Source organism: Pezoporus wallicus, unplaced genomic scaffold, assembly GCF_028554395.1.
Source record: "Pezoporus wallicus isolate ANWC-B61680 ecotype Strahan unplaced genomic scaffold, APGP_CSIRO_Pwel_v1 contig_6217, whole genome shotgun sequence".
NCBI classification, from domain to species: Eukaryota; Metazoa; Chordata; class Aves; order Psittaciformes; family Psittacidae; genus Pezoporus; species Pezoporus wallicus.
The window spans coordinates 2,812,580-2,839,908 of record NW_026637336.1 but is presented as its reverse complement, the minus strand read 5'-3'; the positions used below and the strand labels follow the sequence as shown (position 1 = coordinate 2,839,908).

Genomic DNA, 27,329 nt, shown 5'->3' with positions numbered 1-27,329 from the left:
AGGAATGCTGTGTGGTCTGTTTAGCATGCCTGTTTTCAGGTCACTGTCTCAGATCTCCCTGTGGGATCATAGAACAGTTTCATGGGAAACTCACACCTTTGACTCCAATGTAAAAGGGAGTTGCACAAACATATGGGCAGGTCATTATGTGATACACAAGAAAGAGGGCTCCTTTGCCAGTAGTAAATTTCCATGTGACCCAAATCCAGGACAAAATGGAATCTAATGGAATTCTCCTACTCAGGTTGAAGAGGGTGCAATAAGCCTGTGGAACTGGGCTGTGACCAAACACACGGGTTCTGTTGTCAATGATGAGCAAAGAGCTAAACGTATGTATGTGTTCCATACTTTCCTCAGTCTGTTTTGTGTGCTGTAGCATGAAAAGGAAACTCTTTGCGGTGTTGTAGACCTGTTTGGATCTTTGCAGATAGGGTGTAGACAGAGGAAAATACACAGCTGGCCTTGAGTAAACAGTTTAGGAAGAAACATCCCCATGTAATAGTCGTCTTGCAACAGAGGTTCAGTGCTGGTCTTCTTATTCCCCCTTTCCATGCCAGCATCAGTAAAGACGTGATGTGACCAAAGGAAGCTGTAATTTGCCTTCTGATGCTATGGTTTTAATCTAAAAATTTATGGAAAAAACATATAAATTTTAGACCGTTGGTCACTTAATTTACATCAAATGAAATTGTTTATTTAGTATAACTATCTCATCATACAGAAAAACTAAATCCTCTACTTCCCTGCCTTAGCCAGGTACACAGCTGGTGGATTTACTTGGAGGAGGGCTGGGGGGAAGCAGAAGTGAGCTTTTGGTCTTTTCCTGTTCTTTATGTGGCTCTGCGGGATTGCAGCATCTGGCCTGCAATTTTGTCTTGAGGGATTATAGTCAAAATTAGGCATAATCTGCATTATATACATTTTATCAGGTAAAGGCAAAGGGTAAGTTTACCCAAAATAAGTAGTAATTGTAGAGTGTAGTATTCTCAGATCTTCTATCACAGCTGAAGGGCCAGGGAGAGGCTTTTTTTAAATACGTTAAGTGATGTCTTTTCCACTGCTGATGTATAAGGAAGGCCTGGAAATATTTTTTCTTTGAAAATGTAGATTATTAAACTTCATTTCCCTGTCTTGCTGAAGGCTATTTTGAGACTCTCAAGACATGTTACTGTAAGCACCTGCAATGTAATTAAGTCTTTTAATATCGTGTATTTAACTTAAACTCTCTCTAAAGTGTCTAATAGGTGATTCTGAGAATATGTTTGTTTTCCTTACTGCCTGAAAAGCTGTTTTAAGCAACTTGGCTAAAAGACTGCTTTGAGTCCTGAAGCTTTCAGATTTTCTCTCTTGTAATTTAAAGTAGCAAACAGTCTCTCAGCTACAGAGGGCCTGACTTTCTGAAGGACAAAAACCCCAAAGGAACAGTGAACTCAGGAATGTCTGCCTGTTTTCTTGCAGTACGGTTTGTTGCCTGCAGGTTGGTGTGCCTTTGTGAAGGCAGTGATCCTCCAGAGGCAACTATCCGAAGACAGATTTTGGTAAGGCCAGTGATGGGTGAGCAGGGAAGTACAGCTGATCCCCAAGGGAAACCTTCAAACCCTGTTTGGGTTGCTTTGGAAGGGGAGTGAAATGAGCTTCTGGGGAATAAACACACTGAAAGGAGAACCTGTGTTATCACAGGGATACCTTGCTGAGCCAGTGCAGTTGGCATTACAGCTTTGTCATATGGAAAAATGTTACATGAGCAGCACATTCATTTATTTCAGTATCTTACTGTCTAATAGGACACCATGTCTTATGCTGCATCTAAGTTCAGGACTTCATTCAGGCATGAGAAGTGCTTGTCAGAAAGTGGAGAGGTGAAACAGCCCTCTCTTACTTTCAGATATGTGTATCAGCGAGATGAGATCTAACATTGCCTTGAAAGTTGTTCCTGAAAGTGACTACTTTCACAAAGCACATATAATTTTCTCCTTCAGATGTCTATGAAAACTGGAAAAGGATGGATAGATATTGGAAAGCCTGATCTTGCTGATGAGTTTCTGGAGATTGCCATGAATGTAAGTTCTTTTCCAATTTTGATTTCTTATAAACACATCTCTTTGTAGGTTCCATGGGTGATGCTGCACTTTGTTTTCTAGAGTATAGAAAAACTGTATACGAAGTTACTTGAGGGGAGCGATGGTGAAGCAGATATTCATGTGCACAAAGCTGATGTGGAGAAGCACCTCTTCAAAGTACTTTCTTATCAGGCTGAATCAGTATGTGTTCTTCCCAATTTTCCTTATAAGTCACTAGGGGTATAGAGGGAAACTCCGAGATGTATGAATACTTGGCACTGAGGACTTGCTGAGGGATATGTTTCCTTCACTTAGATGTAAGATAGCAGATCTCGTGTTTGCATCCAGTGTTGCAATCATGTAATGGTTTTTAATTTCACTTGTTTATTGCAGTCATTTCTGCTAGTTCAGATTTGTTGCTCTCTGATTTGGCTAACATGGCTGTTAGAAAGCAAACAGCTGCCTTTCTGAATCAGAAATATGTCAGTTCCAGAGGTGTCCTGTGCTTGGCTGAAGAAGGGGTATAGGGCTGGTGTAGAGCCAGGGTCCCCCAGACTGCATTCACATAGCATGTGCACAGCAAGGCAAGTCCCTTTGGACACTCATCACAGCGAGGTGTTGTGCCTGACTGAAGTTTCTGAGTATTTTATCAATGGTACAGAGTATTGCAGACATAAGAGTGTAAATAGAAATCATAGTTACCTGCATTTGCTGGTCATGGCACTGACCTCAGTATCCAGGAGGACTGTCTCAAAATTCTGAAGAGCTTCCTTAAGCAGCCAAAGCAGTGGCCAGAATTTTTAATTTGATCATGGAGGCAAAAGGGAACCTTAAATTATTGGAGAGGTGGTTTAAGGTTTGGTGAACTGTTGTAACACCTTAACATTGGGAAGAACAGGGGAGATGAAGATTAGGTACTAAGGAGAAACTCTTCCTTGAGGGTGCTGAGGCGCTGGCACAGGGTGCCCAGAGAAGCTGTGGCTGCCCCATCCCTGGCAGTGCTCAAGGCCAGGTTGGACACAGGGGCTTGGAGCAAGCTGCTCTAGTGGAAGGGGTCCCTGCCCGTGGCAGGGTTTGGAGCTGGAGGAGCTTTAAGGTCCCTTCAACCCAAACCAGTCTAGGATTCTGTGATTGTATGATTCTAATTCTTCCCTGCATCTGGCCTTTCCACACTACCTAGGCGCTGCTGTGTTTTTCTGGATGTTTTTATCATCTGGCAATATATAGAAATAAACAGAATTACTGTAAGGACAGATATCTAATCCCAAACTTGGCCTTACTGAATGTGAAAAACCCAAGTCCTCTTTTAGAGAATCATTATTTTAGTGGATTTTAAAGCGTGTTGCTCAGTACAGTTTGTTAGCATGCTCTACTGCTTTCTTAGGGAGTTGCTCAAGGGGATTTTCAGAAAGCAGTGATGTGTGTGCAGCGCTGCAAAGATATGTTGATGAATTTGCCAAAAGAGGTAAGTGAAATAATCTCTTCTTTATCACTCCAAACTTGGCAAGTCTGCTTTCCTCTCTCTATGTTCAAGAACAACATATAGCATTCTGGAAAGTACCCTGAACTGTGTTCTCTCTTCTGTGATTGGTTGCTTATTTGAACTTTCTTACTGAAAATTTTGCATGAAGCCAGCACTTTTTTTTTCTTCAAAGTTATTTTTTTTTTGGTTGCTGTTGTTCCTTATAGTTTATAATTCAAACTAGAATGATAAACTCTTCCTAAAGAATGAGAGAAGACAAATCAGCAGGCAGGGTAAAATGATGCCTAAATTGAATGTGTCACCTACTCTTGTACAGAACCAGCTGCATTTTACAGCTTGATCTTACATTCATCTTCCTTACTTGTACCCACATGAACTTTTGTCTGGAGACAGATGGGACAAGCGAAGAGCTGAGTCACTGAGTTTTTGATATGCAAGCCTGTCACTGCTCTCAGTACTAATCTTCATCTTCATGAAGCTGTAGAGCTATGAATGGAGGCTTCCCACGCCACTAAACTGAGGGGTTTTGTAGTTCTTATGTCACAGAACAATGTCCAGAGAAATAAACTCAGGCATACACAGACGAGTTCTTTGTTGGTAAAGATAAAAGACTAGTATGTTTATATCAGAATAAACTTCCCCACATGCATTTTCATTTGCTTGCTTAAATATTTTCCCAGTATTTAGGAAGCATTTTGTTCCTGTCTCTGTGGTATAGGTAATAAAATATAAAGAGTAGACCTGGATTCTGAAAGGGAAATACAGGAAATCTGGTTGGAGTTTAATTGGGTTTTAATCGATTCAACTCCAACCACTTTTAAATTGGGCTGGGTTTTCTTTTTGTGTGATCTGCAGGTGCTGTTCAGTGCACTGAGGCAGTTGCAGGGTCCAGCTTTGGTTTGAATCACAAGAGCAAAGCAGAGCTCACTGCATCTTTGTATCATTTCAGTTTAAATTAATGCTTTCTGCTTTAACTCCTCCATTAAATAATATTAAATAATATTAAACTTCTCATGATGAATGCTCCTCACAAACCAGGAGCACTGATGGCAGACAAGGAGAGGGTTTCTGATCATGAGCGATACAGTTTACTTCTGGCTTAAGGAGTGGTATTTAAACAGTGAGGAGGAAGGAAGAGCTGGTGATGGCTGAGTGACTCTGAACCTTTTTGAGCACTAGGTAGCCCTCAGTCCTTGGCCCTTCTAGGCTCCTGTTGTACCAGAGAGCCCTTGCAGAGTATCGCAAGGAGGTGGTTGTGTTATGGTACCACCGAGCAGCTGGAGAGGACTTGCAGCTTGTGGGTCATCAGTGATCTATGGAACGTAACCGGGACCTCTTGCCCTGTAGGTGAAATGCCAGAATTGTTCCAAACACTTGTTGTTCAGAGAGGTGCCAAGTTTCTGGGGATATTTAGTGTTAGGCTTGACACCTGGAACACAGTCATTCACTGAAATAGGATTTTAATTATCATTTGAAATACTTCTTTTCCAAGCATGCAGGTAAGTGTCTGGGATATGCCACAGTATGCCTACAGCATTATTGCATGGAACCCTCTCAGTACATAGACCTTTCTGCTCTGGAAAGAGAATGTTCACAAATGAACTAATGAAAATAAGGGTTTCACATCTGAGAGCGATGGGGGTTTGGTTCATGCATCTGCACCTGTGCTTTTGTCTCTGGATTGAATCGAGATAAACAACAAATTTGAAGCAAGATGCTGTGCTACCTCTCATTCTTGCCTGAGGATTTGAAATCTGGAGTCACTTGCAAGAAGCATCATTTATACTCAGAAAAGCAAGTTACTGCGGAGGCAAAATGGATGTAAATAATGGCAGCCTGTTAGCATTATAAAATGTATTTTCTGTCTCTTTGGACAACATATGACAGCTGCAGATCATTTTGGAGGAAAGACAAGTTGTTATGAACAGGCATTGTCAGGGCTGACTGATTAAGTACAGTGCTCTGAATAGACAAGCATTCAAAACCAGTTTTCTCCTAAAACTTGAAATGTGGATGAGGTTTTTTTAACCCCAAAGAGACCTGCTGGGAAGGAGCCTTCCATGGGGGAAGTACAACACTGACCTCTAGAAAGCTGCTTTTGTCATTTAAAAAAATGAAGTTGCAATATTCCAGTTTCCCCCTCTCAAGTTTTAACATCTGTTGTTTGGTTTACAGCTCTAGTGCCTTCAGCATGGTTTCTTGAGGAACTGTTCTACCTTACGTGCTTCAGGAATCCTGCTGGTTTGCATGTTCTGGACTGGTTACTGATGCTTCACTTTCCCACACAATTATGATTGTTTTAGTCATGTTCAGTATCCCCTTGTATAAGGTCAGAAGTGGTAACTGGATATATCTTTGAAGTAAAGTGCATTTTAAAGAGCTCTCATGATGTTTCTATGAGAACATTATAGAAAGAGGAGTCTTTCATTACAGACCTGTTACTTGTCAATCCTCTGTTACAATTTTGGAGTGGAAAGCTATGAACTGAAGAGGTATGAACAGAGCTCCTTCTGGCTCAGGTAATGTGAGGAGGCAAACAAAATCCTGCTTTTGAGTCATAAAAAAGTCAGGGGAAGGGAAGGGGCAAGGGAGAAGTAGAGGTTTAACTAAAAATGTGAGAATACAAGTTTTTACCTGAAACAGATGAGCTGAGCAGGTACTTAGTGACTGTCTTATTCTGGTGCCTAACATTTATATCTGCTGTCCACACTTATTTTCATGTCATTAGAACGAAAGCTGTCTTCCCATGGTTCTCGTCAATTCTCTCCCTCACACTTCTTTCAAAGAGAAGAGGCTGTTCCCAGTTCTTGTGCCATTCATAAATGGTAGTAAAGGGTTTTGAAAACTTTGGAAAAGAGAGGACAAATTATTTAGAATGGTTAAAAATGGATTTGTTTTAAATAACATTTGAATTTCTCATAAAGGAGGTGCTTCATTGAGAGTAAGTCCTTGACTGATGAAACATCAAGGTGAAAAGGAGTAATTAGAGGTGGTTTGGGTAGGATCCAAGTAAGTAATGAGGTACTACTAAGGAATTAAAAAAGTAGGGTATGGGGAGGAGTATCCTCATGTTACGGCCACAGCCTCAGCTCAGAAAATTTGTTTTTATTTCTTCCTGTTCTTTTTCTTTCAAATAGTCAGAGAAAATGAATGGCAGCAGAGCGCATTCAGAATCGTTATGGTCACGTATGTTGTCGAAGAGCATTTGTAGAAATGCTTAGAAAGCTGATGCTGTGGAGATTCTGTTTCGTTCTTGTGGTGCTGATGGCAGAATTTGAGGAGGAAATAACCTTTCCAGGCTGCAAGTTAATTATCTGGAGAAAGAGCTGTGGCTCCATCTAGTGGGCTCCGACTTTCCTGTACTGAGCATATATTGAATTAGGAAACAAATCCCAGTTAGTGGTTTTTCTTTCTATCAGTTCTTCATTCGCAGCATTTTCCATCGAATCTGCTTTTGTGGAATTACCAGTGTGTTTTCTCCCAGGTGGTCCTTTGTGCTGTCATTTAACTTCCAGGCAAAGAGTGGGGAATCATAACTCCAGGTTCTGTTTCTGTCTCTGCTATTGATTTGCTGTGATCTTGAGAGCAGGTCATGTATAATTTTGTGTATGCCCGTATTATGTGTCAAGTGAGATTGAGAACACTTGCTTCTTCAAGCCCCCTATAGTTAAAACTGATAAAGCCTACTGAAACATTTGACCACATGTTGCAGAAGGTGGTGCAGAGGCTGGAGAAGGTGATCGAGTACAATTTTTAATGTGAGGATTTAGAAAGAACACAAAATTTTCTGTTCTCCAGTGAGTACTGAGATCAGTTTGCATGATTTCTGTGACTTCTGACTGGTTAAGAAGTGGGAAAAGACAAGAATGTTGCGCATGTCAGAAGACTGGCTGAATTTCTCTCTGTCCTCTCGTTTAATCCTAACTTTTGCTTACCATTGATAGCCAGAGCTATGACATTGGGAAGATGGACATAAAATATTCTCTTGGCAAAGAAATGCAGGTAAGAGAGAAGTTGCTTTTTACCAGTAGCAGGATTTTGTTACCCTGACTGCACTGTATCATTGGCCTCTACTGTGCCAAACCTGACCAGTGATCCTTTGGCCTCCTCTTTAGTACTGTCTGCTAGGAAGCCTGGCAGAGTTGCAAGTTCAGTTGCTGTGAGTGTCAGTCTGAGAGTTCAGCCACTGATGGGTGCCCTTAAATCACATTTGAATCTATTTTTTCACAGAAATTAAACTGTAGAGAGTAAGGCTGAAGTAGAGCCTGAACAGCCCTTTCTTCTTCCCTTTCCTCTCTTCTTTCAAGGCATCATCAGTTACATCAGTGTCATTTCTGATAGATGTTTGTCTGCCACATTCATAAGCCTTACTACTCCTTTTACTACCCACAGTGGATATGGAGAAGATTTTAATCTCTTCCTCTTTATATAAATCACTTATTTGAAGGCAATTATCACATATATCTTTGTGATGGTGGTGTTTGTTTATTTGTTTTCATCTCAGTGAAGTTTGTCCTCTTGTTCCTCCAATTTCTTCTTTCACTCTGTTTTTCCAGACCTCTGATTTTCCCTGCTACCCTTCTGTTCTCCTCTGAACTCTAGTTGATTCATGTCCTGTGTGAGTTGCAGTGCTGAAGATTGGATGCACTTCAGAACTGAGCAATCACCTGATATGTCTGATACCAGACAGGCATTCTTTTGACTCAAAGAACTTTTATTTTTCATGATCTTATCTTTTAAGTCTTGTATCCATCTGTATGTTCATGCACGGCTGTATTTTTTTCTCTCTTCACATGGCATTTAAACTTCCAGTTTGTTTTTCTTTCCAGGCTAAAGTGCTGCGGTTGTTGGCTACAGCCTATTTCGAGTGGGATTGCAATCTGTATCTTGACAAGGCATTGAAAGCTGTGAGCTTGGCAAATCAGGTAGTGATGTGTTGTTGTATTTATAGTGTGTAATAGTTAAAACTGAAGCATTTATCAACACAATAATATAGACCACATGAATGGTGTGTTGTCTTTGACATCAGATGGACGTGTATTTGCTTTGTGTTTGGTTTTCATACTCATAAGTATGTTTTGGCACTCCCAGCTTTTAGAGAAATACTTCTTTGCATGTAGATGTAGAGCTGTCTTGGTGCCTTATATTAATCGTGAGGTCCTTTGACAATGATAAGACTAAAATTTCTCTGGCATATTATAACCCAAAACAACGGTTTTGAACTCTACATTTTGAGTCCCCGCCTTATCTATACAAATGTTTAAGTGCCAAACAGTGTTCAGTTTTGAAAGCTGGGTAGCCATGCTACTACATCAGTCTTATTTTAAACAACTCAGTTAGCTGTTGCACCTTACTAACATGACTGTGTTTCTTCTGGAACCTGACAAATGAGCTGTGTAAATATACCAGCTATCCTGAAGAAAGTTCATATATATCTAAGCAGTCTGTGCAGTGGGGTTTCTTGCTCTTGCACAGATTCTGTTTCCCATGTAAAGACTTGAATTAATTTTATGCTTCTATCTCCTCAGGTTAGAGTAACTTAAAAGTTTTGAGCTTGTCTTTGGCCATTTTACAATTTCCACGATTTCTTTCATGCAAAACTAGTTTGAAGTACAAAATCCTGTTTTAAATGAAAGCTCAATTTCAGTTTTCTACATGCTGTTAAAACTTTCACAGAGATGATGATGCATGTGCTCATGAGATCAGGGTAAAAGACAATGTATTTTAATCATTCAAATAACACTACTGTAGTACCTGAGCCATCTGCAGGTTTTACTGTACTTTTTTGCAAAACCTTTTGAGGTGGAAGTGTTTTTATAAGCATTTTTGCTAATGTGTGCTTTGATACTGTATGAGGGTATGGAAAACTAGGAGAAAAGTTTTATTCTAGAGTCTGAAATGTGCAGTGTTTCAAGGAGAACTGTAGCATACAGGCTTCGTTATATCCATTTGCGCCCGTTGTTGTTCTTTCCTAAGTTCTGTATTATTATAAGCTACTTTGAATCTTGCTTATGCTAATTCCAGACTAATCCAGCCAGTTCACACATAGAAAAGCAGGAAATGTTTCTATGATTCAGTATTGTTCAGCTTCTATTTAAAAGTACTGGAAATGGGCAACAGCAAAATGGGAATCACGTATCTCTTGCTTTCATTGCCCTTGTAGTCTTTTAACAGTATAACAATAAATAATACAGATGCACATTGCATTTAAGAAGAAAATATTACCAGTTGCCTGCCTATTGTTTCCGTTATTAAACCAGAAAAAGGATACAGCGGAATTTCTGTGATTTCCTGATACTTGTGTGGATTAGGAATGTGCTGGACTCTCATGGGATCTGTATTCTACAACCAGCTGTGCAAGTAACGTGTTGTTTATCGTTGTGCAGGAGGATTTGCATCCAGCAGGGTTCTTCTTGAAAGTGAAAATCCTTCTTAAAAGTGGAGCATCAGATGAAGATATCAACTCAGGTATCGTGGCTCTGTATAGGCTTCATATGAAGGTTGTACTGTGCAAGGGCCAAGAAATAGCTCCAGCTGTAAATAGAAAAGACAAAAAAATATATCCCTTTCTGGTGTGTTTTAGAGGAATCTTCATTAGCTAAATATTGCTCTGGTTTTGGAGTGTGAGACCTAGTAGTCAGTGTTCACAGAGGATTTATCCAGGTGCTAATGTAAGTTTGAATTAAGCATTGTTTTATTATTGTTGGGGTTTAAACTGATCTGCTGGAAATAGGGAAGAGGGAAGACTTTGAAGCCTCTTAGAACGAAGACAGTGAAAATACAGCAATGTAAAGGTATGGCTTATTTTAGACATAGGCCACAGGTTACTCAGGAAGGGTGAAGGTAGATTGTTTCTCACACAGACAGCATGGAAGAAAGGCTTGTGAAGCACTGCTACGCTGTGTGTGTGATTTTGCAAATTTTGGCTAAGAGAGATGAAGTGCTCAGCAGCGTCTTGTTATAAACCCACATTACCAGTTTAATTTACCTAGGGCAAATAAGCTCTTTTCTCCTTATCCCTCAAACTTGCCATTTGAAGAGAACTGATTTTTCCATAGGCATGAGAGAAGAAAGTTTTTGGAGGGACTTTAATATAGAAAGGAGAAATTTATTTCCATAAGTAATGAAATCTTAAGGAAGAGAGGCTCTGTATGGTTGGAAAGCATCAGATGCATAATGAATCCTATGAGAAATAAATGTAGGATGAGATGAGGAGTTTCTTGCAGAGAGCGGAATGGTTTGGATGCTGCCAGGCCAGCAGGACTGTGAATTCCATTTCACATTGCTCCTGGGGAATTTCAGCAAGCTTTCCAGTGGACAGTTGTTCAAAACTTACCACTGCAACAGTTGGCTTCTGTTGTGCCATTTGAATTGTGAAGCCATGGTACTGTCTATCACAGCGCGCTCACCTTATGTTAGTACCCCTAAGACTCAGTCAGTTTTGCAGCACATTCACTAATGAGCTGTCTTGTGTGGCTGGCAGGAGGGTGTCAGCCTGTGCACTGCAGCTTCTCTGTCTCTTGAGTGAAGGCTCCTGCCAAGTTTTAGGCATTTGTCTAAAACCTTATATTGAGCATTTGTACACAGGTGCCTTAGAAGTGCCTCCTTTAACAAGAGCTCTTACAGTCATGTCCTGTGTGTTCCTTCTCTGATCTCATCCAAGCCACAAATGTCTAAATCTTGTTATTAACCATGCAGCACGGTCCAGCAATTTTTAAGCTGTATCTGAGTGGTCTAAAACTGATACCTGCTTATCAGCACCAGTCAATTTGACAGCTGATGCTAAAGGCATTAGGCTTAAGTAGTTCCCATTGCAGTGTGAGCACTGACTTCAGTCTTAAGTGGTTCCTGCTGGGTAAGGATGAGTCATTTTGATGGAAAGCAGCTTGAGGCAAAAGTTTGTGCTACTAATGCCTCTGCTGTTCCTGTTCAAAGAGTCACAGGGACAGAATTCCTGGGCTCTCAGTCTGTCACCTTTCTGTAGTACTACAAGAACTGTACAGTGAAAGGAAACTCAAAGCACTAGAGACACATTTTAATCTTCCTTTGGTTTTAGAACTATTACATTGGGGGTTTTATTCCAAAGAGGTTGTAAGAGGTAAATGGTAAGTTGAGCAGGTAAGTGTCCAGGTTGATAAGTAATCTCTGTTGCTCTGTTCTATCTAGCTGTTGCAGAATTTCTGCACCATGAGATGTCTTTAGACTTTTGTCTGAATACTGCCAAACTGCTGCTGGAGCATGGAAGGTATGAGAGCATCACCAAGTGGGGTGAACACAATATTTGGGCTTCATGATGTTCTTTGATAAGCAAAGAACATCTGTTATACATTGATGCTTTTTTTAAATAAAACCTCACAGAAGGAGCCCTAGAATAACTGGAAAACAGTGTAAGGGTGAGCAAGTTCCTGCAAAACAACTTGGGGTTGACATTTCATGCTGTTGAATGCTCCATCATGATTGCTTATGGATATGCTTCCATATTGCAGTAAATTCGTACTCTTTCATTGTGAGGAGTAAACTCTCATGAATACTGTGAAACAAGCATGTGCTGATATGAAGTCAGAACTAAATAGATGAACTGCAGTAAATTCAGACCTTAACTCTGTCTGTGTGATTGCCAGTAGTGTTAATGAGAAACATGCTGTATGGTGTGAATATGTTACTCTTCAGAATAGAAAATTAACAGCTCTTCTTGTGCAACCTCTTAAAACTGCATCTGTGTGAATAGGGAATCAGTTGGTTTTGACTTTCTGAAGTCTGTTTCTGAACAATTTGAATCTTCACCTAACCATGGAAGAATTACCCTGCTCCACATCGAGTTCCTGTTGCAGAGTAAGAGAGAGCTGCTTGCTAAGCAGAAGATTGAAGAAATTATTATAGGTCTGTATCCATCTTTTTGCTGCTGTTTACTGAAAGCTGGATTTAGTTGACCAAAGTCTTGAATTCTGATTTTCACTTTTATTTTGGCTTATTCTCGTCTTTCTTCCTATTTGTGTCTGTTTTCCCTTATGTTTCTTCTCTATGGCAGTTCTCCACTTCCATCATGAAGGACAGTCATGGTAAAGCTCAGTCTTAAATTCACTTGTTCCTTCTTAGTGTAGACTGTGTGTGACTGATACATGTGGGATTAGAAATATTTATCAGAGTTCTGTGTAATGTTAATACTTTGTCCCTTCAGCCCAATGTATTTCTGTCAGTATTAAACCATGTTGCATATCCTTCTTTAAGCACCTAAATAACAGTCTCTTTTTCAGGTCTCTTGCACCTGTAACACTGTAATATTTTTTGACTGTCAGATCTGCTGGAAATCAGACCATATTTTATATAACATATGTTATTGCGCCAGGGAGGCGCAAGAGCTACATTTGCACTGTTCAAGCATGAGAACAGTTTTCTCTGACCCACTGTATTGGTGTGGGTTTGGTTTTTGTTTGTTTGTTTGTGGTTTTGTTTTGTTTCTTTGATTTTCCCCCAGCAGCAACACTGGGTCTTGGCTGAACTATTGCTGGGTTGGTGTTTCTTTCTTGTATCGTAGAATCTTAGAATCCCAGCCTGATTTGTGTTGAAGGGACCTTAAAGCTCCTCTAGCTCCAACCCCTGCCACGGGCAGGGACACCTTCCATAGAGCAGCTTGCTCCAAGCCCCTGTGTCCAACCTGGCCTTGAACACTGCCAGGGATGGGGCAGCCACAGCTTCTCTGGGCACCCTGTGCCAGCGCCTCAGCACCCTCACAGGGAAGAGCTTCTGCCTAAGAGCTCATCTCAGTCTCCCCTCTGGCAGGTTAAAGCCATTCCCCTTGGCCTATCCCTGCAGGCACTGGTCCAAAGCCCTCTCCAGGTTTCTTGTAGGCCCCCTTGGAAGACTGTTACAAGGTTGTTGTAGGCTGTGGGACAGTCTTTCTCAGAGAGTTCTCAGTTGCTTCTCAGTGTGCTTCTTAAAGTTCTTGTAAAGTGATGATTTGCAGTATCTTTTCAGGTTATTATACTGGGAAACGGCTGTTGCCTGAAGCCTTGAACCAGCTGCACATCATCTTGTGGGACATGGCTGCCAAACATTATGAGGTTTGGGACCAAACAGCAGCATTGTTTGTATGACTGAAAAGGAAGATCTGCTTTTTCTGACCTCTTTGGTGTGTCTGGTTTTGGTTGGAGTGTGAACTGTTACTAAGAATTGTGTTCCAGTTGGCACTGGTTTTATTTTCAGCCAGCTGGGTGCTGTTTCCCATTACAACATCAAGTTTCAGGTAGCCTCATCTTTAGGTTTGTACCTGGGAACAGTTATGACCAGAATTGATCAGCCAAGGAGCCTGTGCAGCCCAGCATTCTGGTTCTGCCCTGGGAATGGTACAAAAACCTGAAAATATTCTTTATGTTGAGCTGTTTGTTTTACAATTCTTACTCTCTGGTGGTCGGTTGCTTCTGTAAGGAGGTGCACTGTTATCATTTGTATATTGATTTTCTTTTTAGTTCTGTAAAGTAGTTTTGGATGCTTACGTCATATCTTAGTTCATGTACATTCTTCCTGTGAGTATATATAAGTTCAGTTATTCAGAACCAGACACCTTCTTATTCCTTCAGTATTTGGGGGAGATGAGCTCATGTTCTACTCTTGTATTTCTGTCATATGCTTGGTTCTTGAATATAACGACAAAACGTGGCATTTCATTACCTCTCCTCTATGTAGTCATGAAGGAGTTTTGCTGATGATACAGCTTCCTTCCTCCTCCTTTTAAACTAAACTCTCTGTCCAAATTGGAACTACAGTTGGGAGTACCATGTTCAGCAGAGTATCATCAAAGGTCTCAATCTAAATGGGATAAGCATTTTTGTCTTTTTCTCCTAGTTTCAGTTGCCTTGTATTGTGAACAGAGAGGGCTTTTGAAATAATAGTTCTATTTTGTATTTAGTCCTAAGAATGACCTTTCTGGGTCAGATGGATGACCCATTCATTCCAGTGTCCTGTCTTTGAGAATGGCCATAGAATAAGGGAGGAGTAGGAAGATGTAAAGGGGCAGTTCTACAGTGAAAGTTACCTGTAGAGCACTCTTCTAGGAGAAGGCTTGCGCTGCAATATATTTGATTATCCTAATTTGGACAGTTTGATCACCCCAATAGGGTGTTTGTTTGTTTGGCTATAATTCCCCAGGCAAAAAGCTATTCTGAAGCTCTTCACTGGTACAATTATTCTGTCAGTTTCTACACCCCTGGGCAGATAGATCAGAACTTGGCTAAGCTGCAGAGGAACATGGCTTCTTGCTATCTTCACCTGAAACAAGTTGACAAGGTACATACATATGTATAGATACTGATTTATTTGTGTTGGGTTTATTTTTTTAGCTATGTCATTATCACAGAATGGTTTGGGTGGGAAGGCACCTTCAAAGCTCATCCAGTCCAACCCCTGCAATGGGCAGGGACATGTTCAGCCAGACCAGGTTGCTCAGAACCACATCCAGCCTGGCCTGCAATGTCTCCAGGGATGGGGCAGCCACCACCTCTCTGGACAACCTGTGCCAGGATTTTACCACCCTCACTGTACAGTTTCTTCCTCATGTCCAGCATGCATCTCCCTCTTTTAGTTTAAACCCATCACCCCTTGTCCTGCCACAAGAGGCCCTGCTGAAAAGTCACTTTATCTTTTTAGCTCTGTTCTATTGCAAATTATATTACTGATTTCTAAGTGCCATTGTACTGATTTCCTTTAATCTCTTCTGTGAATAGGCTAAAGAGGCAGTTAAAGAAGCAGAGAGATGTGATCCAAACAGCATCTTTACTAAATTCAGTGTCTATAAAATTGCAGTGATGGAGAAAGATACTAATAAAGGTAGAACTTGGAAAATAAGGAGTTCACTACAAGGAACAGAAGTCCTGAATAGATTAGAAAATACCAAGCAGATTTGGACTGTTCATCTTGAACAAAACACCATAGAGGGTAGCTAGAAGAAGGGTCTGTAGAGTCACTGAAACTGTCAGGCTGTAGATTTCAACTGACAGTGGGATTCTTTGTACACACAATTATAATATGCGGAGTCCATTGCCATTGCTGATACTGTCTGGATGGATCCTCTGGCTGGGAAGCTTCTAACCTTTTCATGGGCAGAAGCTATAGCAGCATCCCAGGGTGAGCATCGTTGTAGACTTACTGGCTCAAATATTCTTACGTGTGCATATACAACATAAAAAAAAGGATACTGAGATAAGTGAACCTTAACAGAACCATTATTGCTGCTCTTAGTTTCTCTGGACAAGTAGAGCCTGAAGTTACCAGAAAATACATGAATTACTGAGATGAATTCCAGCATGACATATCTCTGTAGACTTTCTTCTTGATAATGAGTCCTGCTATTGCATATTTTAATGAGAATCTTAGCTGAAGTAGTGAAAATTAAGAACTGCAGTCTATGCTTGCTTAGAACACAGAGTAACGTGCAGAGCTTATTTTCTGATGTATTCTGTGCCAATTAATTCTTCTCTATACATTTTTTAATGACAGCTTAATTTGTTCACATACTATAGAGTGGGAACCACAGTACAGTGCGAACATAAAAGCAAGCAGCACACTGCTATAAGCCAAGATGTGGGAGCTTGGAATCATGCCCAGACAATATATTAAAGTCTTCTGTCTTTGGTGACAGTTATTTAGCAGAACAAAATGAAGGATGCGAGCTAGTGTAATTTGTATGGCATCCTCGTTTCCTTAGATTAGGAGCTTGAAAAGCCTTTTGGCACCTCTCTAGGAAGAAACATGTAATTGTGGGGAAGTGCTGCTGTGGTCAGGTTTTCTTGTCTTGGTTTTCCGTATTAAAAACATTACAGCCTTTCAGAAGTCGTAGCTAACGCCTCATTAAAGCCGTGGAACTTTGCACCTTCCAGTTGCTTCTACAAAAAGACATTTAAATGTTTCCTATGTATATTTCAGCTGTGGAAGCAGTTATTGAAATGGGGAAGCTAGCAGAAAAGTCATCTCAACATGAAGACAAGCTGAGAGGGGAGGAAAATACAGGCACTAACCTCCTGAGTTTAGCTGCCCAAATTGCTTTAGAGGTAGATAACATTGTCTTTTCTTTATTGCTATAAGTAGGACAGCTCTAACCTGGCCTACTTTTAGTATTTCAATGTATTTCATGCATTTTAAAGTATTTCATGCTTCCAAGGTGCTCAAATGTGTTGTGTTATGCAAAGTAGAAGTTGGGGTTTTGGGATTTTTTGCTAGTAACTGAGGTAATGCAGTTTATCCAGCGCATGTTTTAATTTCTTTTCAGAATGAGCAGCAAGTTGTGGCTATCAAAGCTTTGGAGTATTTGGCTGAACATTTACAAGACTGTCGACAATTATTTGCAGCTTTAAAGTGAGAATTGAATGTATTTACAAGCAAAGATTTTTTTTTCTGCTTTCTTTTCAAAAAGACTGTATTATATTGAAGAAGGTGGTAAACAGTAGATGAGAGATTAGTTATCAGTCTTTTTGGTGCTGCAGATGTATCTGAAGCCTGAACTTTGATATCTACCAGTGTTCCAAGTCCTTCTCAAGCAAATAGCATTAGTTGTTCTGAATTTTAGGATTACCTTGTGAACAGATGAGCAACAGCAACCCTAATGAGATCCCAGTGATATGTGATGAAAATACCAGTTTGTGTCATCTGATGGAGCACTATTTTACTGAAATATTCCATCAAGTTTAGAACAACAAATACTGTGACAGATGTATTTATTCCCATAATTGCTTAAAACCTGTGTTAAAGTACATTTATTTACTTAGCTGTTCCATGAGTTAATGAAGTGATTTATAAATTAAGGCAATAGGGTGAGAAACAGTATAATATTCTCAGTTTGACATTTTGAGTTCTTCTGTGAGTTTCATGGGCTGATAGCATATGGAAGAAGAGTGGGATCCTTTCTGGAAAATTAGGACAAAGCACACTGTTGGAAAAAAAGTCTTGTTTCTTCATTGCTTGTTTTCCTCGTATTTAGATGTTTGGTTCGTCTTACGTTGTCAAAAATCATGGCAGAAAATGAAGAGAAAAGGTGAGTCCATTTGCAAAATCATTTTCTGATGGTGGATATGTTGTACAGATGAGGTCGTATTTTCTTGCTGGGCTTATTTTCTTGCAGAGTAAGTGAGAGATCAGTTTTTGTGCTGGTAAAAAGTCCACCCAGATGACTTCCCAACTTTTGTTAATGTGTAAGAATGTCAGGAGTGTTTGATGGGGAAGGTGGCCTAAGGCACTTTGACACTGGGATGTGGTATCTTTCTGAAGTTCTGAGTGAGAACTTCAGAGTGGGGCCTCCCTTGCTGAGGAGCAGCCACTTTGCAAATGGTGTGTTAGCTTAGGAGAAGTGTACTGCAGCGTTTTGACTGTTAAGGAAACAGTGTGATGTCAGTGGGGTTTGAAGTTTAACCTGCAGCTCCAACCACTGAGAGAATCTCCTACTGCATTTCTGCAGCAACCTTTGCTGCTGCAGCTTGGGCCTTCAGTACTCTTGCATCTTCAAATGGTGAAAGTTTCTAATGCCCAAGGTGTTTGTTAGGGGAACAATTGTTATATACATAGTTATGGAGATGTATTCCAACATAAATAATGTGTTCTGTTGTAAGAAACTTAATGGAACAATTTCTAAAACTTAATTTTTCCTCCATCCTAGAGGTGAAGATATCAACTCGATGCTGACTTACTTGACCTTGGGTACACTTTTGTTTCCTTTACATTTTCTGTAGCTCTTCCATCTGTGAACATTTTCTTACAGGATTAGTTCCATACCAACCAAGTGTTTACACTCCCTGTTTCAGTCCAGGTTCCCAACCGTGAAATCAGTGGAAATTCAGACTGGAGATGCAGCAGTGCTGTGAAGTTGGATCTCAGTGTTAGACAGTTTTGCTATGGAAAGCTTGCAGGCTGGTGCTGGGAAAGCTTTAGAAAAGCCTGTACTTGGGAGCTTCTGTCAGGCAAAGGGACAGTTTCTTTCAGGCAGTTTCCCTTTAATCCTTCATAAGGCCATGCATGCAAACAACAGATATTTGGGCACAAGCCACAACCTGGATGGCCTCAAGTAACAGTCTGTTACTCTGAGTGCACTTGGCAGGGCCAAGCTTAGTATCTCTAGCAGCAGGGCTACCACAAAAGGAAGAAGTTTGGTTTTGTAAACTGAATTAAGGGGGTAACTTTCTGTGACATTAATTGACAGTGGTGCCTTTGCTGTTCCTGCTGTTCAAAAGGGAGCATTTTTTAAATGAAGGCAATGGTTTGGGTTTGGTTTTTTTGTTGCCCTGGAAGGCCGAGAAACCTGCAAACTGTTGAATGGTGGGAGAGGCTTGGTCAAAATGGGTTCCCTCTTTAAAGTTGTGCTGCCTATTGAAAAAGAATTGCCTGTTTGTGAGGTACAGGAGTTTTAGAGAGGCCTTTCCTCCATCACATTTCTCTAAATCTCTTCTCATCTTTGGACAAGAAAGTCAATGAGATTGTAGGAGCTTTTGATACACTTGCTATTCCTTCTGCAGCTAGGAGAGTATGAAGGCTAGAACTGAATGAATTCCAGGTTCCTTGCAGAAAGGCCTCAAACCTGTTATTCAGTTTAAAACCCCTCAACTTTTTGTGTAATTAAGTAAAACTCCTTTGCATTATGCTTCAGTGTCAATACACTTTGAAAAGGCAGAACCTGTTGGCAGTCTTATCTCTCTTACCTAAAATGCTGTTTGAGGAACTTTTTGATGTATTTATATCCTCTCTGGTCAAGCATGTTAGATGTAAGTTGTAAGAATAACTCTTGCCCAGGAATTACATGGGAGTTTCGGAAACATCTGTTTTGTAGTGCAGTTATTAGGCTTGGAAATGTTTTTCTTTTGCTCAGAAGGTGTTACTGATCTATTGAACACATTTTTTGCAGCTCACAAGAGACTTGCTGAGTCTTTCACAGATGAAAAATTTACAGGGGACATGAAGGTCCTCGAAGCTCACTGGTTTAGGAAAGTTGGTAGGTTGGCACTCACAAAACCTAAACTGAATCCCCTCCACCTCCACTCAGCCAAGCCTTGAGGAAGAAAGAAGTGCTTAAGGATGTAGTAAATTTGTAAAACTTGTCACCTGCCTTAGCTAGTCTGAAAGTTCTGCTGCATTTCCTGTCTGCTGAAACTGTCTGGTACAGCTCATGTTTTAAGTTAGTTCTCAAGACAAAGAGTCATACATGGTTTGTTTGACTGATGGGAGAGCTGATATGTTATTTCCTTCACTACAGGAATTGTACCTGTCCATGATACAACTCTGAAGAGTTCACCATTTTTCTCTTAGCCTTTCACTACCAAGACTGTTACAGAAGTAAATTAAAATCAGGCAAACAGAAAGAATAATGGTTTTCTTCAGTGTCTAAAAAAACATGCTGCTAAGAGCAATAAAAGCCCCCTTACTGCCCATTGAATTGTAGAATGAACTGCCTGTAACTGGGGATTAGATGGGCATACCTGTAATGCTGAAGATTTGTACTCTAGCCTCCATTTTTTTATGTCTTTACTAGCTTGGAACTTGGCTGTACAGCTCAGGGGCTGCCCTGGAAAGATGAGGGATTTTTTCCTGCTGTCATTCAAGGTACGTACTCTTGCTGATAGTATCTCTGATTGAGGAATAGTCACCTGCCCAGATCTGTTGGAATACCTTCTTGTGTAAGTGTACAAGTAAAATTGCAGTATGACTATATAGTTATGACTAGTTACTGAAAGTGGCATAGAGGAGACCCAGCAATCATCTATCCATGACAAAATTGCTTTATATGGTCTCAATTTTCATTATCTTTCCCTGTTTTTGGTGTCAGTTGTCCCAGTTTTGTCCTTCAGACAAAGCTGTTCTAATTGCCCAGAAGACATGTCTGTTAATGGCAGCTGCAGTTGATCTGGAAATGGGGAGACAGTCAGTACCACGTTCTGAACAGGTAGGGCAGTGCTCAGGTAACTGCTGCTGTAGGTACCAGGGAGCATTTTTTGTCTGTGGAGTTTGAAGTCTTAGGGTTTTTTTACTCAGAACAGGATATTGAGAATCATAGAATGGTTTGGATTGGAAAGGACCTTAAGATCATCCAGTTCCAACCCCCCTGCCATGGGCAGGGGCACCGTCACCCTAGACCATGTCACCCAAGGCTATGTCCAGCCTGGCCTTGAACACTGCCAGGGATGGGGCATTTACCACTTCTTTGGGCAACCTATGCTAGTGCCTAAGAACCCTCACAGGGGAAAACTTTTTTCCTTATATCTAACTTTAACTTCCCCTGTTTCAGTTTAAACCCACCACCCCTTGTCCTATTGCTACAGCCTCTGATGAAGAGTCCCTCTCCAGCATCCAAAGATTAAGAATGTAAGCAGGAGAACCTAGTTCATTAGTATTAATGCACCTTGTGCTTTCCAAACAATCATAAACGTTACATTTCTGTTAAACAGATTTCTATCCACCAAAGGTCATGGCAGTACCTTCTCTTAGAGGAACTTAAGCCTACCTTAAAATGTTTTGTAAGGAGTCTGCTGCTGAGCGTTGGTTGGTCAGGCAGATAATTACTGCATCTTTAGGATTATGCCATTGCTGAAAGTAGTTACCAGTCTGGTTGTGATGAGGCTCACAATTATGTTTGGCTTTTTAAGCATGCTTCCTTTTTGGGGGTGCTGCACTTACTGTGGTAAGATGAAGGAAGATGTAAGTGGTTACGACAGAAGCATGGAAGTTTGCTGTACAATGATTGTGGTAGAAACTTATTCTGTGGGGTGCAATGCACAGCAATTTGTGTTGTGGGATTTAGGGGTTTGTCACTCTCAGTAGTACTGGTTTATGCTTGGGAAGTAAAAGAAATGAGCTTTCATAGGAACCCAAGTGGTTCTCTCTGGACCAATGGAATGCTCGGTGTGAAGAGGCTTTGTCTGAGTTGTGGAGGTCTTTGAAAAAAGAAAAGTAACCGGTGTAGCTGATGTTCTAATTAGGCAGGTTCTTAATTTATTTTATAGCTGGGTATAAAGATCCTTCCTGCTGTGACATGCACATTCCTTTCTCTTTTTAAACTATGACAAAAATAACTTCTTCAATTCCGTGAAATAGGTGGAGCTTCTGAGTCAGGCTCTTCAGCATCTCCAGGCATGCAAGGAGATCTGGAAAATTCTGAAGCTAACAGGTAAGCTACAGCGTGTGTCTGTTCAGCAGTGCAACTCTTCAACTTAGTCACTGTATCAATGAAAAGTACAGGGCATGGAATTGCTGTCTCAGCTGAAGGGTGTTGAAGCAGGTGATAAAAGGGTTTCCTGCTGGCTGTTACCTTGCCTGGGGTGGTTGCATGAATTTAGCTACTTACGGACAAGCCAGATGCTTTTACTGAGGGGGAGGCATAGTGGTGGGGTTTTGCTTTGGACATCTGAGGCTTCCATCTGAGCCTGCTTCAGTGTTCCACTTGCTCTGCTGTGAAATCTGAGTACCTTAATGGTTTTCCTGCCTGTTGGAAGCAAAATTTATACGTTGTGGTACACCACGTGCCTTTAAGAAAATGAATCACTACATTCAGGTAATTCTGGCTCTTCTGTAGGAGATTTTGCTAAAGACCCAACAGACACATTGCTGCTGCTTTATGAATTTGAAGCAAGATCCAAACTGAATGATCCAGCACTCCACAACCTTATGGAGTCAGTTTGGGAGCAACCACAAATAGAGGTCAAGACACTAGAAATTATTGCATGTAAGGGCTGCATTTGTGCTTTCATAATTCTCTAAGTAATGAATCAACTTTTGTTGCTCTTTCCTGTTCAACTGGGGTGACCAGGGTTAACAGGTATTATGCAGCATCCAGAAAATGAGTCTAGCCATATGTATGTTGTCCTGAAGCAAAGCTGCTTTAGGATCTCAGCAAGATCAGGAGATCTGAGTTTTGAAAGACTGTATTACATGGATGATGAACCAGAAATTTCTGACATCCTTCTATTTCTGGACCCTGAGACATCTGAGTGGAAAAAATTATTCAGATAAACTTTTACAAGCTTCAAACTGGCAAAGGCCAGACAATGACGCTAGCTGATCGATGGCTTAAGTTGGTTTAAGATGTGGACTTTGGATAGATACAGTTTCAGATTACTGTTGTCAATATGTAAGTAGCACTTTTCTGTACTGCACCATGCTTTCATCACAAGGTCCTAGTTATGCCTCCTTGAGAATCTAGAGTAGGATCAAATGAAGATGAATAAAATTTAGAAGTACCATGGCAGATCTTTGGAGGTGATTCTGTAGGACTGCATGAACACCTACTTCTCTCTCTTGTCTTAAGAGAGTACCCACCTGGGCTTGAAAACACTATACTGGCATCTCACCCCTGCCTTTTATTTCCAATCAGGTCTTTATATTCAAGGACACAAACAAAACTCTTTACATTAGACACCCTCCCCCAGCAACATTTCTGGGTTTCTGCACCAGAAGTAAACAGTAGTGGGAGTACTTATGAAGTGCACTGTGCTTCTGCTTTACAGCCCTCACTGATGATCTGCACAGTAAGAAAGTAGTAGACTGGTCACTAGCTTGTGACCAGCCGAGGCATTCAACACATCTCTTTGCAGTTGTTTATCACAAGCAGGCATCATGCTGTACTTCAGTGACCAATGAGATGAACGTTTGGCTCCAGTAATTTTCTTCTCAATTTCCTTTTGGTTTTAAGCATTAGCAATGGAATCTCCAGCTCGGTATCCTGTACTGTGTAAGAAAGCTCTCAAGAGTGCATTAAACCTTCACAGAAAGCAGGCTGTCATTGATGTTGAGAAATTCAGGTGAGTGTTACATGCAGCTTTGCCATGAGCCCGTGACTGGAGATGCTGACAGGGAATAAGGGCTGCCATTTGGAAAAAGTGGGTTTTAGATTATGTGCAAGGTTCCACTTCTTGCTGGCCAACCAATGTACCTCTCAGTCATGACTCTCTAATAGATGTGTAAACTGGGAGGTGCTTCCTGGTATATTTTTTGAGACAGTTTTATTTCCCATAAATGAATCTATTGAGGAAGGAAAATGAAAATTGTATCCAGAGGAGGTCTCTGGCTGTTTCTTGTGAGGAAGGTGTTCATTTCAAAGGGTACCCTGCTAGTAGTGAACTAGGTATTTCAAAGACAATGAAGAGATGATTAGCAAAAGAAATTAAGTGCTGAGAAGGCCAAGAGTTGTAAGTTAGTGATACGATGCCACAGTCCATTAGTTTGCTGGGTAACTGACTCTCTAACAGCTGTACCTTCTGGAATCTGAAAACCAACCTGGCACATGTCCTTCTCTCTTATTTATACCCCAGAAAGGACCTTTTTCTCCTTTCCAAGTTCCTTGCAGTAACCCCTGGGCAAAGGCAACTGTTAATACTGCTCTTCTCCCTTCATGTTGAGAAGGAAGAACCCCATTTCTGAAGCCATGTGTTTATTACTGATTTTCTGAGGCTGCTGACTCCTTACTTGTTGGGAAGTTAGCATACTTTTTCCTTGCTGTTACATGTAGCACTCTAGAAAATATTCTCTCTTTCCTTTTGTGTTACTTTAGAGCCTAGCAATGAAACTCATGAAGTGCTTGCTTCTCTTGGCTCTCTTTTGGCATAGTTTGTCTGAATGAGATCTGATGCTAGGAAAATGTATGTTTCTGCTTGAATAATGGAAATGTAGTAAGCACCAGGGTGGACCTGTCTGTGTAACAATCACAGAGACATAAGTTACTGTGCTGCTGATGCTAAAAACTGGCTGTTGGTGCACATGGTATTTAATCTTTCCTCTTCTGCTCTGTTTCAATTCTCAGCAAATGCTTACATAGTTTGATAAATCTCTCTTTACCAACTGGATTAACAGACCTGGATGCCTGTGTACTGCAGGAGGTGTGGGACTACTTTGAAGATGGTCTGAGCATAATCAGCAGCACAGTGAGTTGAACAGGAGTACAAGAGGCTGGGGGATGATCCTGAGCACATGAAAAATAACAAATCTCATCAGGCTGAGAATGATGAGTAGAGTGAGCAGTGCATGGTGTGATGTGTTGAGCAGCCAAGATTTCTTCAGCAGAAGATACACTGACATTACCTCAAAAGAAATGCTTCTTGGATATTTATGACTAAATTATGAAGTTCCCTGGATTTTGTAAGGGCTTTTTTAGAGACATTCAAGGCCAAATTTTCAGTGCCTATTTTAGAAACATCTGCAGCTGAGACATCCCATCATTCCTCCTCTTGCTTCTACATTCTCACGCTGAATATGTTGGGTTTTTTTTCAAATGCAGATTACTTTTCCAGCTCAGTTTAAAGCCAGTTAAAATCTGGATTCCAGACTTGCTTTTGTTCTCAACTCTGTCTTGTTAAATGTATTTGGGAACTTACTACATTATTGTTTTATTCAAATGACCTAGAAATGGATTCCTAGACCTGAGCTGTCAGTTCCTGTGGTACCACATGCTTTGTTTCTGTGAGGACAGGTTTATGGAGAGCAAAATCATTCTTTAAGCATTTCTGCTGCTCCTTTCAAGCCTGAAGCAAAATGCTGTAAGTGAAGCCAGTTGTACTGAGGAAGTTAGACATTTCTACTTAAAATTTGAGTTAAGGAGTATTCCTGTTCAGGACTAGTAAACCAATACCATGTATCATAGCTTCATTCCATTGCATGGCTGGTTCTTTGGTTAAGGTTTGAATGTCTCTTCTTTATGAAAGTGGCATAAAGATACGTTGTTCCTGACTTCCCAGAAAATCAGTGTCCCCACATTCATGCCTGCCTCCCACTGAAGTCCTCACCTCTAATTTGTTAATATTCTTGTTGAGGGCTATGAATGAAATATTAATGTGGACTGATACAACAGCAAAACTCTACAGCACTGGGTGGCCTTCTTTTGCAGTCTTGCTCATGGCAACAGGTACTAATTGGCACTGTGATAGGAGGAGGACACTGGGGCATCCCATTAGTCCGTTATCAGTTATAAAGCTGGTGCACCGCGCATGATTTATAACTCCTCTTCAGAAATGAATGCTCCCGTTCAGAAATTCATTCTGGGCCCTCTTACTTAGGATGAGAAGTGTCTATCAAAGGGGAAAGAAGTCCTTCCAGCCTCCCCTTAAGGATTTGCATGACAAATCAGTCATTTCTTGTCCTTCCCTTCTCCAGCTGAATCAGTTTCCCACCACGTTCAAGTATTGTAGGGTATTGCTACTCTTCTGCAGTTAAAAAGGCACCTTTCATTCCAGTCCCACAGAATTGTATTTTCTGATCTACCAATAGGTAATTGCAACATGACTTACCCATGTTGGAAGCAAGGTGTTTGGCAGTAGTGCAGATGAACCGTGAATTACAGGATGATTCTGAAGGAATTGCCCTTTGCTTAGGAGAAAAAAACCCAAGTAACTGTTCTCCCACTTTGAAACCAAACTCTAATGCACTCTTGACTTGTCAGGGTTAAAGTGAAAAGTCCATTTTCTTATGAGCTATTGCTTCTTCTTTATTACTCCAGGATGCTTACCCAGAGATGGAGATCCTTTGGTTGATGACAAGAGCATGGAATACGGGAGTATTTCAGTATACTGTTGGGAAATGTAGGGAAGCTGAGCAGTGGTGTGGATTAGGAATGCGCTTCCTCAATCACTTAGGATCTCTGAAGAAAACCTATGAAGGCCATGTAAGTAAGTGTAAGCAGATGGATTTGAGGATGTCGGATTTAAGGTCTGGCCTGAATTTTAGATATGGATCTGCTTGCAGAAAGCACTGCAGAATTTCATGGTACCTAAATATCCTGGGAGAGCTTGATGCTAAAAGGCTTTTTCAAAGTGAGGCCAGGAAAGTTTTGATAGACAATAGAAAGTGTAATGAAGTCTCCTTTACTGGAAGGGTCATGTGAATGCCTGTCTGGAAATAAACTTCTGTTTGTGGCCATAGGAGAACCCTTGTACGTTGCTTGCTTTCACAAGTGCTGTACCACTTTACTTAGATCAGCTGTATGAACACATTCAGACCTGGTTTCTAGTATAATCCAAGGTTTTAGGGTTTAAGCTGATGTGAGTATCATCTTAAAGCTCATCTTTACAGGTGTAGCTTAGCCACTTCTGCTGGTGGTAAAGTTTCAGGGCTAGTATCTCTGTAGAAAGCAGTGACACCGTTTGTTACTCTGTCACAAGTAAGCTTCTCTATGGTTTTTGGTTGGTGCTCCTACCCAGACTGCAGCACAGCTCAGCCTAGCTCGTGTGCAGACATCATTCAGTCTCTTATGCATGAGCTGGGCAGTCAAGAGCTGGTCACAGTTTTTGTACCATGTTAAGTACACCTGTTAAGACAATAATCACTTCTTTCCAACCTCAGCCATTCTGTGGTTCCCTGACATAAGACTCAGCTATGAACTATGCTTTATGGCAGTATAAATAAACCTACCTTTGTCAGGCTGCAGTGATTTAACTGTTGTTTTTTTTTCTTAAATCACTGTATTTAACCTGTGCCAAAATCTTGACATCAGTTTTAGAACAGTTTAGAACCTGGTGGTAATCTCCCACTTATGCCCTTGCTTCTGTTCCCTGTTGCTTTCTTGTATTATCTAGTTAAATGATAGAACTTTATCCATCCTTACTGACAACTGTGGTGCTTATGTTCTCCAGATGATTGGCCTTTATAGTGAGGTTCTGGACAAACTGGACAGAGCAAAAGGCTTTCTTTCAAACGAGCAAGAATAATGAGAGTCACAACTGCAAAAAGGAGGACAGGAGTATCCCTTGGAAACGTTCTGCTGGATGAAAGAGGCCATCAGCTCTACGGAAGCGTGGTGTCAGGGGAGCAGTGCAAGAGAAGCCAGATCTCCT

The 27,329-nt window shown here is 40.8% G+C and overlaps 1 protein-coding gene across 6 annotated transcripts; it reads left to right on the top strand.

Annotated features, from left to right (window-relative positions):
• On the top strand, positions 1–27,329 carry TEX11 (testis expressed 11). 6 transcript variants are annotated; one of them, XM_057404942.1, is made up of 28 exons: positions 1–329; positions 1,459–1,538; positions 1,980–2,060; positions 2,142–2,261; positions 3,445–3,525; positions 5,977–6,062; positions 6,963–7,085; positions 7,488–7,545; positions 8,373–8,468; positions 9,930–10,011; positions 11,710–11,788; positions 12,272–12,423; positions 13,519–13,604; positions 14,689–14,826; positions 15,264–15,366; positions 16,462–16,586; positions 16,805–16,890; positions 17,513–17,566; positions 18,185–18,225; positions 19,424–19,510; positions 20,048–20,118; positions 20,342–20,458; positions 21,607–21,679; positions 22,085–22,234; positions 23,201–23,309; positions 24,308–24,428; positions 25,997–26,161; positions 27,129–27,329. In XM_057404942.1, exons 3-28 carry the CDS (start codon positions 1,980–1,982, stop codon positions 27,201–27,203), a joined length of 2,559 nt encoding a protein of 852 aa, XP_057260925.1. In that variant the 5' UTR covers positions 1–329; positions 1,459–1,538; the 3' UTR covers positions 27,204–27,329. The 6 variants fall into 6 exon arrangements, with proteins under 6 accessions (XP_057260925.1, XP_057260928.1, XP_057260930.1 ...); XM_057404945.1 differs by lacking the exon at positions 2,142–2,261 and having other exon boundaries at positions 2–329; XM_057404943.1 differs by lacking the exons at positions 1,459–1,538; positions 6,963–7,085 and having other exon boundaries at positions 3–329.